Source organism: Parathielavia appendiculata (assembly GCF_033297405.1).
Source record: "Parathielavia appendiculata strain CBS 731.68 unplaced genomic scaffold N657scaffold_6, whole genome shotgun sequence".
Classification (NCBI taxonomy): Eukaryota; Fungi; Ascomycota; class Sordariomycetes; order Sordariales; family Chaetomiaceae; genus Parathielavia; species Parathielavia appendiculata.
In genome coordinates, this window is record NW_026944225.1 from 1,521,422 (window position 1) to 1,537,114 (window position 15,693).

General features: G+C 55.0%; 4 protein-coding genes and 1 non-coding gene across 5 annotated transcripts; 2 read left to right on the forward strand and 3 right to left on the reverse strand.

Annotated features, from left to right (window-relative positions):
* Positions 1 to 107: 107 nt before the first annotated feature.
* Positions 108 to 5,070, forward strand: N657DRAFT_664078 (uncharacterized protein). The gene is made up of 4 exons (XM_062795218.1): positions 108 to 525; positions 599 to 705; positions 758 to 3,049; positions 3,102 to 5,070. The coding sequence occupies exons 1-4, from the start codon at positions 237 to 239 to the stop codon at positions 4,878 to 4,880; spliced, it is 4,467 nt and encodes a 1,488-aa protein (XP_062647770.1). The 5' UTR covers positions 108 to 236; the 3' UTR covers positions 4,881 to 5,070.
* Positions 5,071 to 6,488: 1,418 nt separating this feature from the next.
* On the reverse strand, positions 6,489 to 11,410 carry N657DRAFT_634158 (uncharacterized protein; the record flags this gene model as incomplete). Its single annotated transcript, XM_062791255.1, has 4 exons — positions 6,489 to 6,603; positions 6,664 to 7,025; positions 7,089 to 10,775; positions 10,835 to 11,410. 4 exons carry the CDS (start codon positions 11,408 to 11,410, stop codon positions 6,489 to 6,491), a joined length of 4,740 nt encoding a protein of 1,579 aa, XP_062647771.1.
* Positions 11,411 to 11,531: 121 nt separating this feature from the next.
* N657DRAFT_437797 (uncharacterized protein) lies at positions 11,532 to 12,350 on the reverse strand. The gene has a single exon (XM_062787370.1). The coding sequence runs from the start codon at positions 12,127 to 12,129 to the stop codon at positions 11,653 to 11,655; it is 477 nt and encodes a 158-aa protein (XP_062647772.1). The 5' UTR covers positions 12,130 to 12,350; the 3' UTR covers positions 11,532 to 11,652.
* Positions 12,351 to 14,333: 1,983 nt separating this feature from the next.
* Positions 14,334 to 14,405, reverse strand: N657DRAFT_t85. The gene has a single exon. It is a non-coding gene; the product is annotated as a tRNA-Trp (tRNA).
* A 221-nt stretch (positions 14,406 to 14,626) lies between these two features.
* On the forward strand, positions 14,627 to 15,466 carry N657DRAFT_645618 (uncharacterized protein). Its single transcript, XM_062792977.1, has one exon. The coding sequence runs from the start codon at positions 15,041 to 15,043 to the stop codon at positions 15,284 to 15,286; it is 246 nt and encodes an 81-aa protein (XP_062647773.1). The 5' UTR covers positions 14,627 to 15,040; the 3' UTR covers positions 15,287 to 15,466.
* The last annotated feature ends 227 nt before the right edge of the window (positions 15,467 to 15,693 follow it).

Here is a 15,693-nt window from a genome sequence, read left to right on the forward strand (position 1 = left end):
GAACGCGACGGAACACGCGAAACACGCTGCCCACTAAACTGGTAATTAACGAATGAGACCCGCGTTCTGCACTTACCCTTTCCCCTTCCTACAATCCCTCGGGATATTGTTGATCTCAGATTCAGGACGCATCGCAGACATTCGGCAACAACTCCAATGCCCCAAACTTGAAAACAAACCACTGTCAGGTTCAAACACCGACCTTTACGACAGGAAGAGGAACAGTAAACGGAAAAATGCCGAAATCTAGCAAGCGCGACAGGTTCGCCGAGCTGCGCGCTCTGCGGCAATCGGGCAAGAAGGTCTTCGACACGTACGAGGTTGAGGAGGCTGCAGATCTGTACGAAGAAGTCGACGAAAATCAGTACAAGAAGATCGTCCGAGACCGTCTCAACCAAGATGACTTTGTCGTCGACGACAACGGCGAAGGGTATGCCGACGACGGACGCGAGGAATGGGACCGGGTACGGGCGTACGAGTCGGAGAGCGACAATGCTATGCCAGTCGCCGGGAAGGACCGCAAGTGTAGGAATCGCTTCTCCGAATACCCCTGGATGCTTTGTAGCGCAGGCTCTCTGACCCCTCCACTCCTCTGCAGCCAAGAAGCAACAACGTGAGGAGGAGAAGGCAAAACGGGACGCCAATGACCGGGACATCTCCGAGTACTTTACAAAGGGTGCCACCAAGGCACAGCCCAAGCCCAAAGTCAGTTTGCGTGAAGCCAAGCTGTATGGACCTAACACTGACACGTCTGCAGGTCGTCAAGACTGAAGATGACGACAAATTCCTGGCAGACCTCCTCGGCGAGGTCGATGCGAACGTTCCGGTACCCCTACCGAGGATTCCAAAGAAGAGAGACAGATCGACCGAGAGGAGAAAAACCCGTCCCCTCTCCCCAGCACGAGAAGCCCGGCAGCCAGCTCCCAAGAAGACAAAGATGCTTGACGGCAGCGCATCCTCTCCCATGGCTAGTGATATTGCCATGGCCGACGACGACTTTGTGCCAGTCGTGGAAGACGAACCTGCCGCGCCTGTCGACGTGGCTATGAGCGACCCGGCCCCCTCCTCGCCTGCAGCAAAGGTTGCTGAGCGGAGAACACAACCCAAGTCGGAATTCGATGTCGATGATGATGATGATGATGATGATGACGATGTCATGATGGAAGTGGCTCACACCGGCGCGGTTGCTGCTGCCAGTGTCAACCTGTCGGCCTCACGGCAGATCAAGAAGATCGTCAAACCAGAGCCCTTACCAACACCAGTTAGCTCATCCCCCGCCAGAGGTCCAGAGCCCCCCGTCGACGCGTCGGCATGGAACGGCATCAACGAGAAGCTCAACGTGGTGAACAGCTCGCAGCCCGAGACCCGAAGCATGGGTAAGATCGACTACAAGGACGCTATTGAGGTGGACGGCAGCCTGAACATGTTCTGGACCGACTACACCGAGGTCAACGGCTGTCTCTGTCTCTTCGGCAAGGTCCTGAACAAAAAGACCGGCCACTTCGTGAGCTGCTTTGTTAAGATTGACAATATCCTGCGGAAGCTCTACTTCTTGCCCCGCAAGCACCGTGTGCAGCGCGGCGTGGAGACGACGGAGCAGGTCGAGATGATGGACGTCTACAACGAAGTCGACGCCATCATGACCAAGATGAATGTTGGTATGCACAAGATTAAGGCGTGCAACCGGAAATATGCATTCGAGCTGCCCGAAATCCCCAAGGAGGGCCAGTATCTGAAGCTGCTCTACCCCTACACGAAACCCGTCATCGAGCTCGGCACCACGGGCGAAACCTTCTCGCACGTGTTTGGCACCAACACCTCTCTGTTTGAGCAGTTTGTGCTCTGGAAGGGTATCAAAGGACCGTGCTGGCTGAAGGTGGAGGATGCCGACTTTGGCGCTTTGAAGAATGCCTCGCACTGCCGGCTCGAAGTCCTTGTCGAGCATCCCAACATGGTTGCACCACTGGGCGATGGCGAAGCCATGGACGCCCCTCCGCTGACCCTCATGAGTCTCGCCATGCGTACTATGTTCAATCCGAAAGCCAACAAGCAGGAAATTCTGGCCATCAGCGCAAGAATCTACGAGGATGTCTCGCTCAGCGACACAACCCCTGCCGATAAGCTGCCATGTCGAACCTTCACCCTCGTCCGGCCCCAGGACACGGCCTTCCCTCTCGGTTTCGAGAAGATGGCCAAGGAGAGGAGAAAGGGTTTGATCAAGCTGATGAAGCAGGAGTCGGATATCTTGTCCTTCTTCCTTGCCCAAGTCGATCTCGTCGACCCAGATGTCATTCTCGGCCACCAGCTCGAGGGTGTTGACTACAGCATTCTGCTCAACCGGCTTTACGAGAAGAAGACGCACCAGTGGTCTCGTCTTGGGAGATTGAGGCGGTCCGCCTGGCCGTCGTCCATTGGCAAGGTTGGCGGCAATGTTTTCGCAGAGCGTCAGGTCATGGCCGGGCGCCTGCTCTGCGATCTTGCCAACGATGCTGGCAAATCTGTCATGTTCAAATGCCAGTCTTGGAGTTTGACCGAAATGTGCAGCCTATACCTCTCGGGTGATAACCATCGACGGGATGTTGACAACGAGTTGGCCCTCAAGACCTGGGCTTCTTCCAAGGAGGGCCTGATGGATTACCTGTCCCACGCCGAGACAGACACCTACTTTATCGCTGCCTTGGCTCTCAGGACCCAGATCCTCCCGCTCACCAAGGTACTCACCAACTTGGCGGGCAACTCATGGGCAAGAACTCTGACCGGTACACGTGCTGAGCGTAACGAATACATTCTGCTCCATGAGTTCCACAAGAACAAGTACATCTGCCCGGACAAGCAACCCTTCAAGGGACGGGCGCGTCCCGACGAGGATAACCAAGAAGAAGACGGAGGCGAGACCAAAAAGAAAGACAAGTACAAGGGCGGTCTGGTTTTTGAGCCCGAAAAGGGCCTCTATGACAAGTTCGTTCTGGTCATGGACTTCAACTCGCTTTACCCGTCCATCATCCAGGAGTTCAACATCTGCTTCACAACCGTTGATCGGTCGTTTGTTGTAAGTCCACTCGTCGCGTGTTCTCAACGGCCTCGCACTGACAAGTGACCAGTCGGATGATGAAGATGCAGTGCCTCGAGTTCCCGAGGAGCAGGATCCTGGCATCCTTCCGCGCCTCATTAAACAGTTGGTCGACCGCCGAAAGCAAGTGAAGAACCTGATGAAGGACAAGGGCGCCACCCCGGAGCAGCTTGCGACCTGGGACATCAAGCAACTTGCCTTAAAGCTTACCGCGAACTCCATGTACGGCTGTCTTGGATACACCAAATCGCGTTTCTACGCCAGGCCTCTGGCCATGCTCACCACCTTCAAGGGGCGTGAGATCCTTCGCAGCACCAAAGACCTCGCCGAGAGCATGTCACTGCAGGTTGTCTATGGTGACACTGATTCCGTCATGATCAACGCGAATGTAGATAACGTAGCCGACGCGCTGAAGGTCGGCCGCGAGTTCAAAATCGAGGTCAACAAGCGGTACAGGCGGCTTGAGATCGACATTGACAATGTCTTCCGCCGCATCCTCCTCCAGGCGAAGAAGAAGTACGCGGCCGTCAACCTGGTCGAAGTCAACGGCAAGTGGGTCGAGAAGATGGAGGTCAAGGGTCTCGACATGAAGCGCCGCGAGTACTGCCCCCTCTCGCGCGAGGTCTCCAAACGCATCCTGGACGAGATCCTCTCGGGCAATGACACGGAACAGTCTATCCAGCGTATCCACGAGTACCTGCGCGAGATATCGACCAAGATGCGCGAGCAGGCCATCCACCCCCAAAAATACATCATCCTCACCCAGCTCGGCAAATCTCCCAAGGAGTACCCCAACGCCGACAGCATGCCCCAAGTCCAAGTCGCCCTCCGCGAAATGGCGCGCGGCAAGACGATGCGCAAAGGCGACGTCGTCTCGTACATCATCACGGGCGACAGCAAAACCACCTCGGAGCCTGCCGCCAAGCGCGCCTACAGCCCGCAGGACGTGCTCAAGTCCGACTCGGGCCTGACCCCGGACGTGGAATGGTACATCGGCAAGCAGATCTTCCCGCCCGTCGAGCGCCTCTGCGCAAACATCGTCGGCACCTCGACCGCCCAGCTCGCCGACAATTTGGGCCTCGACGTCCGCCGCTATGCAAACCACTCCTCCTCCAACTCGTCCTCTTCAAGCAGCAGCCGCGACCTCGACATCCACCCTCTGGAATCCCAAATTCCAGACGCGATCCGCTTCCAGTCCTGCACTCGCCTGTCCCTCCGCTGCCGCGCTTGCAAGACCTTCGCCCCCTTCGAAGGCCTACTCGGCTCGGCAGACCGCGTCACCCCCCGGGGCGTGTCCTGCGCCAACCCGGCCTGCGGCGCCGTCCTCCCCACGCTGTCCATCGTCGCGCAGGTCGAGACGGCCGTACGCGCTGCCGCGGCGCGGTACTACGAGGGCTGGCTAGTCTGCGACGACGCGAGCTGCGGCAACCGCACCCGTCAGATGAGCGTGTCCATGCGGGGTTCCGGCGGGCGGTGTCTGGGGCCTAAGGGTTTGGGGCAGGGCTGTCAAGGCAAGATGAGGTACGAGATGGGGGAGAGGGATGTGTATAACCAGCTGGTGTACTTTGCCGGGTTGTGGGATGTTGAAAAAGCCAAGGCTAGTGCGCTGGCTGGCGATGTTGCCCCTGCTGGAGACGGGGAGGGCGTCCCTGCGGGGGAGATTAGGGATAAGGTACTTGCGTTGGTGGAACATAACAGGGTCAGGTTTGGGACGGTCAAGGGCGTGGTAGATAAGTACTTGGAGAAGTGTGGCCGGCAGTGGGTGGCGATGGATACGCTTTTCTCGAAGCTTGGGTTCATCGCTTCTTGACTGGGGACATAATGGGTTGGAGCCTGGGTGTGAAGGCATGATGCTCTGTTGCGGTTTTGCTTACTTCCGTTGTTGGCTTTACGTGGGCTGTTGGTGTTAGGATGGCTTTCTCGTGGACTTTTATGTATGAAGAGCGAAATATCAAGGACAAAGAGCTTCACACATCAAAATTCACAAATACTTACTCGCGCCTTGTTACTCGGGTGATTAACGGCTAGCTTGTATAACGGCCCCAGCTTAACAATTATTGTAAAGCACTTGTAGCGAAACAAACTGAATATAAGACCTTGAAGCCCGAATTACTGATACCAATGAGTGCCAAGCAAATACAAATGCGAAGCAACGATCACGTAGACACAGAAGTCTGCCCCGACTGTCTATACCTTCTCCCATCCCATGTCCCTCAAACACATCGCCTCTTTTAAGAGCCTCTGGCAACTGATAGCAAAGTGTAGCCCCCCTCCACTGCTGTGCGGCCCGAATATCGCCCTTCAGCCATGTTGCATACCCATACCCCAAACTCATTCCAACTCAAACCTCCATCAGTCACCGTCGCATCCCTCGCAGTCCGTATCTCCCACAAATTCCACCTCTTCTTACGCCTCCAACCCATTCGTCACTTCCCATAAGTCAATCTAGAAAACTGGAACAGGGACTAGAAATGAATAAAAGCCGAAGCCAGGCACACAGATGAATCACAAGCGCAAACACGAAGAACAATGAAGTAGGAAGGCCCTCCACCGTGAGCAAAACATACAATGTAGTCACAAAGACCGCTGGCGAGCTGCTGCTCCTGGGTTGTGCCCACACTCCGCGCTCTGGTGGGTGTCCTTGGAAAAGAAAAATGGGTTCTAAGGGTGACTTCCAATATGAGATCCCAAGATCGGGTTAAGGGATATGCAGGATGGATGGTGCGGAGATATTTGAATGGGGGTCAGGTTCAGATGTTGGAACCGTTATCAATCATCCATCCACATCCCGTTGGAATATGGCCGAAGAATCCATGAAGGACAAGAAAGAGCGCACGATAATACACGCATGACCCGAGACGAGAACAAGGCACAATAAGTGACAGTTAACACATAAGCATGCATGAATCCATCAACAGAGATAGGCAGGTTATCTCCCCCCTCCTCCAACCTTCAGCCAGTCACCCATTGACCCATCCACCACCACTAAGCCAGCAATGAGTAAGCAGCAAGCAACCAAGAGGCAAGCTAGCAGCAATTGGTATGCTTGAAACTTTTGAAGTTGTACAGGGACAAACTCAAAACAACAGAAGTCAGAAGAAGAGACCAAGTAAAATCGATTTGATTTCCCCTCCCCGAGACGCCCGGTGAATAGATAAATGAAAAAGCACAATTGACAACACAAAAATATCTCCGCTGCTGGTCGTCTCTCTCTGATGGGGTAACGTCTATCGAGATAAGAGGGAGGAGGTATCATGAGGGGCATCCCAGCTTTAATGAGAGAGGCAAAGGGAAAGGAAAAGCAATTTTGGTGAACAAACCACGCCGCAAATGCAAATGACAAATCCCCCGCCCGGTCTATGCATGAGTTCATAAATGCAAGACTCCGTGTAATTGATGGAAAGAACCGACCCTTGCACTACTCCTTATTGTCGTCACCTGCCGCCACAGTGTCGAGAGTCGCCTTGGACAGCGCTGGTGACGCGTGGGTCGACGGAGGAGAGCCCGGGTGGTCTCCGGTATCAGCGAGGAGTCTATGTCCATGGTTAGCAGATGTCGGGCGGCCGCAGGGAGTAAGCTGGTAGGACACGTACCCGAATGCATTTGTGTGCGCAACCGAGTCGCGGTCACGAGTGGGCGGTGTCCCAGTGCGTGAGGACGCGCCGGAGTCCTCACCGGCACGACCGAAAGCACCACCAGGACCGCCCATGCGACGTCCACTGTTGCTACGCGAGTTGAACATCGACGTTGGGCCGAACGATGGATTCTGGCTCGAGGTACGGCTGGATGACCCCTTGAGACGCCTGAGATCGTCAATGCCAACTTGGTTGGGGGGTGCGCTGGTGTACGAGAAATTTCTCGACTCGCCCCGTCCACCCATCGGCCGCCCGCCAGGAGCGCCGCGCTGGTTGTTGCGAGCATTCTCAGCCGCCTTCTGTGCAGCCGCTGCCTCAGCCTGGTTATGCAGGTTAGTCTCGATACCGCCTGTGAAGTAGAGGCACAAATGAAATAGACATACCTCCGCTCGCACTTCCTCCAACGTCTTGGGCCCTTTGTTCGCCTCCTTGGAGACCCAACCGGCCTTGCGCAGGTCGACAACGTCCATGAGCATGAACTTGAGACGGCTAGGCAGGCCCTCGAGGTTGATGATACTATCGATCCTCTGGAAGTACGCCTCCATGAATTGACGGCCCTTATCTGTGCTGTCCAGGTTGCCACCGATAGTTCTCAGGAGCTTCGTGAGGGACTCGATCTCAGCCTCGTCGGGAACACCAGTGAATTCGAGCAGCTTCCGCACACACTCGTGCATGATGCGCTCCGTGAGCATACCGAGCTTGTAGAGCTCACCAATGAATTGCACGAGACCCAGACCACGACGCTTGGCTGCGGCGGCAATGTAGTACTCGTCAGACAGGAGCGCTGCCTCACCTGCCTTGCCTTCCTTGGGTTGAGGAAGATCGACCTTCCAGCCGCGCTCGAATTCCTCCTGGCATCTGTTGAGGAGGTACTTGCGGAACAGGGCACCACCACTGACAACATTGCCTTGCTTGTCGAGGATGTTCTCATCGCGGATCTCCGGGCTCATCATCTCCAGCATGCGCTTGCAGAATTTCGCATACATAGATGCCCAATGAGCCTCGTCAGTGGCCTTCTCAAACGTGAGCTGGATGACTTGGCGCAGGGTGCGGCCATCCTGCTCGTTCTTGGACTGGCCGGCAATCGTGAGGATCTGGTCCGAGATCCTGTCGAAGTTCTCGGGAGTCATCTTGTTCAGGGCCGCCTTTACCTTGCGCTGCACCATCTCGGGGTCGAGATGGCCACCTTGGGCAATAACCGCAGTGGGCGCTTGCAATTCCTTCTTCCCAATGCTTGTGGGTTTCCAGCCTGTCGCCGAGATGGTAATTGGCTTGACCTCTTGGCCTGCGGTGAGGGGCATGGTCTTAGCAGCCTGAGCCTCACCCTTGCTAAAGTCCTTGGCTCTGCTGCCGCCACGCCTGCTGCCGGTGCGGGGAGAGGGAAGACCACCGGGACCGGAAGAAGGAGTCCGGTTCATCTGGCCAGGGAAGCCACCGCCGCGGCTGAAGCCGCCCATGGTATTCATGCCACCAGGTCGGGGCATGGCGCCTTGAGACATGGCAAAGCGTTCTGCCGAAGTGGTTCCAGCAGGCAATGTCTTGGCAGCACCAAACTGGCCCATGGCGCCCCCAGGCGGGAAGGCGGAAGCGGCGCCGGAGCGCGAACCTTGCCTGCCAGAACCGGCACCGGGGGTGCGGGCCGAAGCAGAACGAGAACCGTCCGAGTCTCCGATGAGAGCCTTGACTTGCTGGTGAAACTCCGGCGACGGTTGCTCTGTGAAAACATTCTGGAACTGAAGCAGGAATTGCGCATCGTACTTGAAGATCTTGCCTTTCTTCTGAACTTGGGCATTCAGGGCAGGGTTGGGCGACGCAATGCCCGCAGGGTAAATGCTGTACTCCACGCCGGGCAGGAAACGGGCAGAGCGGAGAGACTGCAGTGCCGCACTCGGCTGGGGTGCTTCAACCGGCGTTGTCTTGAGCGGGGCCAGGTTGAGAGCGGCAGGCTTGCGGTTAACTTTGTCGGCGGTTCCGACCTTTCCGTTGGCACTGGCATCAGGGGTGGCGCTGGGTTTCTCGGCCAAATCCTTCTTGTCATCCACCTTTAGCTCCTCCATCTTCTTGGTCAGGAGATCGCTGACGGACACCTGGACACCCTTGGCCTCGTTTTCCTTGCGGCGGCGTTCGCGCTCCTCCTCCAGTCGCTCCATCTCCGCCTCCTGCTCCCTGAGCTTCCTGTCGTTCTCAGCAGCGGTGAGCTTGGCGGCCTCGGCGGCGCGCTTCTTCTCTTCTTCCCTCTCCGCGGCTTTCCTGGCAGATATTTCGGCCTGCTCCTTCTCGCGACGAGCATCCTCCTCCTCCATCTCACGAATCATACGCTCGAGTTCTTCTTCGCTCATCTCGTCGGGAGACTTCTCTGCCTTGGGCTCCAGGGCCTTGGCAGACTCAGCAGCAGCGGAAGCAGCTTCCGCCTCTGCCTTTGCCTTCGCCTCGGCCTCTTCTTTTGCCTTGGCCTCCTCGACCGCCTTGGCTTCTTCAGCGGCCTTAGCCTCCTCGGCTGCTTTCTTCTCAGCCTCGAGGCGTGCCTCCTCCTTGGCCTTCTCCTCGGCAGCCGCCTTCTCAGCCTCTTCCTGTTTGGCTTTCTCTTCAGCAGCCGCCTTCTCAGCCTCTGCCTTCTCAGCAGCTGCCTTCTCCTCGGCCGCGGCCCTCTCTTCGGCAGCCTTGGCAGCCTCTTCATCCTCTTTGGCTTTCGCATCCGACGGGGCATCGGCCTGCTTCCGCACAGCGTTGATAAACTCGTTCCGGACCTGCTCGGCTGTCTTGCCAGTAGACGTGCTGTCGGTTCGACCGTGAGAAGGGGTCGAAGGCTTGGGTGGCGGCGTGGGAGTCGAGACGATCGCCGGCGGTGTCTTGGACTGCTGGATGGCAGGGGCCGGAGACGCGGGGCTCTTTATGGCGGCAGCCAGGTCGACGACTTTACCTTCTGAGTCCTTGATGACGATAGCGGCACTCTTCTTGGGACGGGCAAACGCGGGGGACGACACAATAGCGGGAGCCGCTTGAGCGGGTCGCTGCTGGGGTGTGCCTTGGGCGATGACTGGCGCTTGGTTCTGTCCGGTGCTGGAGGCCGGTCGGTCGGAAACCTGTGAAGCATTACGGGACATCGGCTGAGCCGCCGGTTGTCCAGGACCATACGAAGGGACAAACCCTTGGTGAGTAGGAGGGCCAAACTGCGACGGCTGGCCCATGTAGGGGTTCATGGGTTGGGGTTGATAGCCATAGTTCATGCGGTAGCCATCCATCGGCGGCGGCATGCCATAAGCACCGCCCATCTGCATCTTGTTTGCGGTTAGCAGCTTCTCATAGTTTCCACTCTCGGGTGACAGGTCAAGGGTTCCCAAGAACTGAGGGGGAAGCATGGGAACCGGGCGGCCTGGCTGGAATTGGTACGAAGGAGGAGGGCCATCCGAATACTCAGGCGATGATGAGCCGCCGTTGGCATTCTGATGACGCTCGACCGTCGGGTCCCAACGTTTGCTATGACGCCGCGGCTTTTGAGAGTGTTCCATGCTTGACTGATTGTAAGAGCCGTTGGGACCTCGCAGATGGTGCGCTTTCTCCGAGTCCCGACGGCCTGCCTTGTTCTTCTTTTGTGCCTTGGATACGGGGTAATCGCTGTTAATGGAAAGGGACTTTACTTGATGAGCGTAAGGGGGGATGGCCGGATTCATGCCGCCATAGTAGTGGGGCTGGCCTGCGGTGCCAGCCAGGGAGGCAGGTGGCATAGTAGGAGTGACGTGCGGCATGGCCGGAGTCGTGGCTGGGCTGGCACGGTGTGGTTGCGGCGAGTTGGGGTACTGCTGCATTCCGCCGCGGCCCTGGTGGTAAGGAGGCATACCTCCTCGGCCAGCGTTAGGACCAGAGAAGTTCCGGTTGGGGGGGTAACCCATGTTAGGATTGTTGTACTGCGGGTTGAAGTTGCCGCGCCCGCGACCCTGGCCCTGGAAGCCACCTCGGCCATGCGCCGGACCGCCGTGGCCAACTCCTTCGCCGTGAGTGGAAGCCTGCGAATCACGTCGGATGTGGGGGCTCTGACCCATGGCAACTGAGTTGTGCTGCTTCATGTGGCGCTGGAACCGGCGGTCAGTAACAGAGAGACGAGTGTGTAAAGAAGAGCAAAAGGACTTACATCGTTATCGCCTGGAAAACTGCCAAACGTCAGGGGAGCCGGGGGCATCGATGGAGCCCGCTGGCCGCCACCGCTCTGCTGTGGCATCTGAGGAATGGGCGACGGCGAGTGGGCAGGCGACTGAATCCTCGGGTTGCCGCTGCCGGGAATGGGAATTGGCGCAGCGCCACCCATCTGGGGCGTGCTGTGGGCGATAGCCGGCGACTCAAAGCCGAACTGAATGTTCTTGTGGGCGCCAGCGGGACCGCCATTTGCCATCGCCGGGGCATTGATGGTAACTGAGCTCTTGCGGGAGTGGTCTGCTGCGCCACCATTGACGGAGGTGCCACGCGCGACAGGGACCGCAGGGGTGATGCTGGGCCTGCCGTTCACCGGCTGGGGAGCGGAAGGCTTGCCATTTTGAGGGGCTGGCGCAGAGGACGCAACCACCACGGGCGGGTGAGAGCCCGTCGCAATCAGCGGCGAAGATGTCGGCTTCTTGTTCGCACCGGCGGCGGAAGCATACGACGGAGCTGCTACGGGAGCTGCGGGGGTATTGGCCGGGTTTTGGTTCGCTTGACTTGCAGTGGAAGTCATAGAGGGTGCTTGTTGACTCGAAAGCCGCTGCCTTTTGATGTTTGCTGTGGGTTCGTGGCGAGCTTGGGAAAGGCGAAAATATCGGGTCGGTCCAACTCCACGGCGAATCTCAAATCCGGCGTGTTGCGCAGACAGAAGTGAATGATCGATCGTCTATCGACTTCTAACTGCGCACTATGTACCAGTCGGTGAAGGATCGCGAAACACTCGAAGGAATCGGGTGGCTGAGCGACGAAAAAACTCTATGGTGAAAGAGTGTGGTGGGTGGGTTGTCGCAAGGGAACCAAGGAGGCGACCTGGCAGCGACCGTGTTGGAGATCTCGCGCGAAATCCAACGTCTTCGCAATTGAGAAGCAGAAGAGTGGAGATGTATATCTCTGTTCTCTGGATGCGAAGCCCCTGAGAAGGAGAGATACCGGCGGAATTACGTGTGAAAACAAGGGAATCTGTCGGTAGAAGACGATTCCTCCTTGGAGTTTTTCACAAGGTGGGTGTGAAATGGTGGTGGGAAAGGGAAAGCAGGAACCTAGAAAATTTTTGGGGAGCTGGCTTTCTGATGGCGAAGGAAGGGGGGTGCGGGCAGCGCCGCCTGGGTTTCGCTTGCACACCAAAAAAGTTGTAAACCTCTTTAGGTTTGCGCTTTGGCCACAAATCAACGCAACTGTGATTCGCTCCCCTCCGCTGCTAACCGGCCCTGCAAGGCCCAACTCGAACTTCATCTGCCTTGTTGCATCTTACATGACATGAGTCTGGTGACTATCTTACGGATCCATGTTCACATTAATGGGTGGTTTGGGTCTCCTTACATGGAAGCTGTTGTGGCTGTCCAAGACCCGTGCTCGCCATATTAGTACGGAGTAACGATGGGAGGATCGGTTCCACAATAAGGTCTGGTAAATATTTGATCGATACAATAAATGCGGCATGAAGTTCACCGATTGAGGTATCGTGACTCTGACAATGCTTATCTGTGCGATTCTAAATGGACAAATATCTACCAGAGCTGATTCCATTTCTCATTACTGGGCAAAGAAGCCCTGATCGATATGGATTGTGATTGCGACAAACGAAACACCAAGCCGCCGTCCAGCTCGAGTGTGATGTCCCACGCCACCGGCCTGAGGGGACCCACTGCAAGGCTGAATCGATTCATCAGTCCATGTCTTTCGGTGATATGGGAGTGTCTCCGTGTGCGCGAGGTATTATTATGGCTCAGTAGATCTTGGCTCAGTGATGGCGTCGAGCTCTTAAAACTGCCCCGGGTTTTGTGCAAACTCCGTGTCTGATAGTCCGCAGTGTTGAGTGTTGAAACAAGGTAGGGCACTTGACTGACAGAAGTATCGCAGCCAACAACAAGAGTGCCAGTTTGGAAGACCTGGGTGCCTTAGGACGATTGCAGCAAAAATATCTTTGATCGGCTCATAGACTAATTGTGGATCCTACCTATTGTTCTTCTTTGGTTGACCCTCTAGGTTGGCCGTCTTTTTTACGTTGCATCCATTGACTTGGTCTTTTGTTTCTATCTCAGGCCGAGGTAATTAGGCACTCAATCTACAGGCTTGAAGGGCAATCGATATATTGCTTTTTTCGCCCCTATTCTCGTGCATGTTGAATTTTCCTTTTTTCCCTTAGAATAAAAATTCCATATTCCTGCCCTTCCCTTCTCGGTTCTCTTGGATAGGTCGACCAAGTCTTCTTGACATAGCAATCCTCTACCAACGTCACTCAACATCGACAGAAGCGCACAGTCCAATTAAATACCTGGCATATTGGACCTTCGGCATCCGTACTGTGTACTTCTCATTGCCTGGAGAACCAGCTGCGGGTGCGGGGCTCTCTTCTCCACATCAGATCTCGAGACGGCGCTGTTCAGCCCAGCATTGTGGTTCTCCAACCTTCGCAGACCATAAGGCGGGAGATGTCAAATCTCATACATTGTATTCGGAACTCACTTTGCCGCATATACGTAAGTCACTCGATTTGCATGCACGCACTCGTTCGACCCCAGATTGAGAGGTTATTCGTTCAAATCGGCTTGTGCTCAGATATGATTTGGTATGTATGATGTTCATTCAAGAAGGCTCGGAAAGTAACCTGGAAGTATCCTTCATTACGGGTAATACGGTTGGAAAGCTGGCTCCTCTGTCTAGATCCCGGAGCATCTTGGCCCTTTCAAACCATGCCTGAGCCACTTCGCTCTACCTTTACGGGTCATGTTGTTATTGAGTGCTCAAAGTATCGTAATCATCTTCAGGTGATGCGGGTGGACCGATGTAAGAATCCGCAGCTTGGCTCGCAGTTTAGAGAGCAGATCTTGAGAATTTCATTGTCGCATTCAGGTAAGACCTGCTCGTCCCGAGAGAGGCACACGGAACAGGGCTTTGTTCCCGGTGTTTCTCGCTCGTCTGACAAGCCGTCTCACACATCGAAATGCAGCTTGGCTAACCTAGCTAAACTATCCTCGGGCTTCTCGCGCATCCAAAGGTCCCATCAAACCAGATGTTGACGATGGCACTTCCAAGGCTTGCACAAGGCCCTTGCCAGTGTCACCACACTGACGAGCTGGAGGGCGACCAAAACCACATGTCGCAAATGACTTCGCCGTCTGACTCACCGTGCCCAGTGACTGTTCCCGTCCAATAATTGTTTCCGAGTGCTCAACACCTGCCTGATATGTAAAAGAGTGACTGTGCCCTCGTGTCTCGGAAGAAGACGAGAGGCTCGGGATGATCCTGATACCTTTTTATCGATAGGATATGGGCAGCCAGATTGGACGTTATAATATTCAAACACGTGATGCCTTAAGATGGGAACCAAAAGAAAAGAGGAAAGGGGAGTAAGGAGTCGAACACCTAGACTTAATAACGTGACAAAACAAAGCAGCCAGACAAAGTCTGAGAAACAAAAGAGAATCGGAGAAATATGACCCCAACCCGATTTGAACGGATAACCTTTCGATCTGGAGTCGAACGCGCTACCATTGCGCCATAGGGCCCCAGAAGTTTTGAAATAGTGTTTAAAGTAATTGTTTCTAAAGTGCAAAAGCATTTGACCAACTGTGGACGAGCTCGATTATCGTCCTCGTCACCTTTTTTTTTGTTGTGCACATTACATAAGCGATTATTTGGTATTTTCGTGTCACTGCATTTTACACTTCACTGAAGAGGTTTATTAGTCCATGATGTAGCGTGCTTCCGTCGACATCCGGACGCAGACTCCTTGGATGCCTGTACAAGTACGATGCAGCCCTGCAAGATGACGACACCGCTGAGATGAGTGCATGTGATTGCTGCGGCCCCTTGATAATGTCGCTGCTCAACCCACTGCACCTTTGTATGAGTTGATGATTGAACGTCAACGAATTGGATGTAGTTAGCGTGCCAAAGCCCTTTAGGCTTCGCGCCTCCGGGTGAAATAAATTCCATCCATCCATCCAACCCACTGTACCTGCAGATCACCCAGTTGGCCGAAATTCTTTGATGCAGCTCTTCATTCAACGACCTCCAAAACGACCTCCAAGGTCCTGTTTCAGAGCCCTAGCACTACAGTCCAATCCAGATTCGTTGTTAGCTTGGCACATAGGAGGAGGGACGAGAAAGTTCAAGGAAGGAAGTAGTGATAAATCTGAAGATGAAGGTAAGACATATTGACCTCCAAGCCGAAGCCTTGGAATACCCCGACAACCAGCTCTTTGTCTCGCCCAGTGCTGGTGGCAAGCCGGGGCTCGGGATAGGCTTCCACACCCCCCGAGATCGAGATTCGTCGAGCTGTGTACGACATCTAGTTGGATTTGAAGCCACGAATATCTTCCCATTAGCATACGAACGTCAATGGGCAGAGAACAACTACAGCCGTTCAATCACGATTGATCCGTGAGACGCCTCAAGGAGACAAGAACAACTCTGTAACCTCATTTTTACAAGAGCGAAGGAAGAGGAAAGGAAAGGGAGAGGATGAGGAATATGGAAGATAAAAGAGAAAGGGCAGGAAGGAAAGGAAAAGTGAAAAGGGAGAAAAAAGGGGAAGAAAGAAAAAGGGAAGAGGGGAGGGAGAAGAGAGAGGTAAACGAAAAAAGAAAATGAAAGAGAAGAAGATGGGGGAGGGATACAGGAAAAACAGAGTGGTTAACAGAAAAAAGTAAAGAAATAACGTACATGATAAGCGAACGTCCCAGACAAGCGAACGTCCCACAAAAACACATCTGCACAACAAATTTCAACATGATTCAACCAACACTGACAAAAATGATTGAAATTACTCGGAATGGTCTTCCTCGGGCACTT

Bases quoted from the DNA above. Each gene is read 5' to 3' on its own strand.
- N657DRAFT_664078 (XM_062795218.1), top strand. From the start codon at position 237: ATGCCGAAATCTAGCAAGCGCGACAGGTTCGCCGAGCTGCGCGCTCTG. The intron at 526-598 runs GTAGGAATCGCT...ACTCCTCTGCAG, and splicing joins CGCCGGGAAGGACCGCAAGT to CCAAGAAGCAACAACGTGAG. The intron at 706-757 runs GTCAGTTTGCGT...ACACGTCTGCAG, and splicing joins AGGCACAGCCCAAGCCCAAA to GTCGTCAAGACTGAAGATGA.
- N657DRAFT_437797 (XM_062787370.1), bottom strand. From the start codon at position 12,129: ATGAAGTTCGAGTTGGGCCTTGCAGGGCCGGTTAGCAGCGGAGGGGAG.
- N657DRAFT_645618 (XM_062792977.1), top strand. From the start codon at position 15,041: ATGAAGGTAAGACATATTGACCTCCAAGCCGAAGCCTTGGAATACCCC.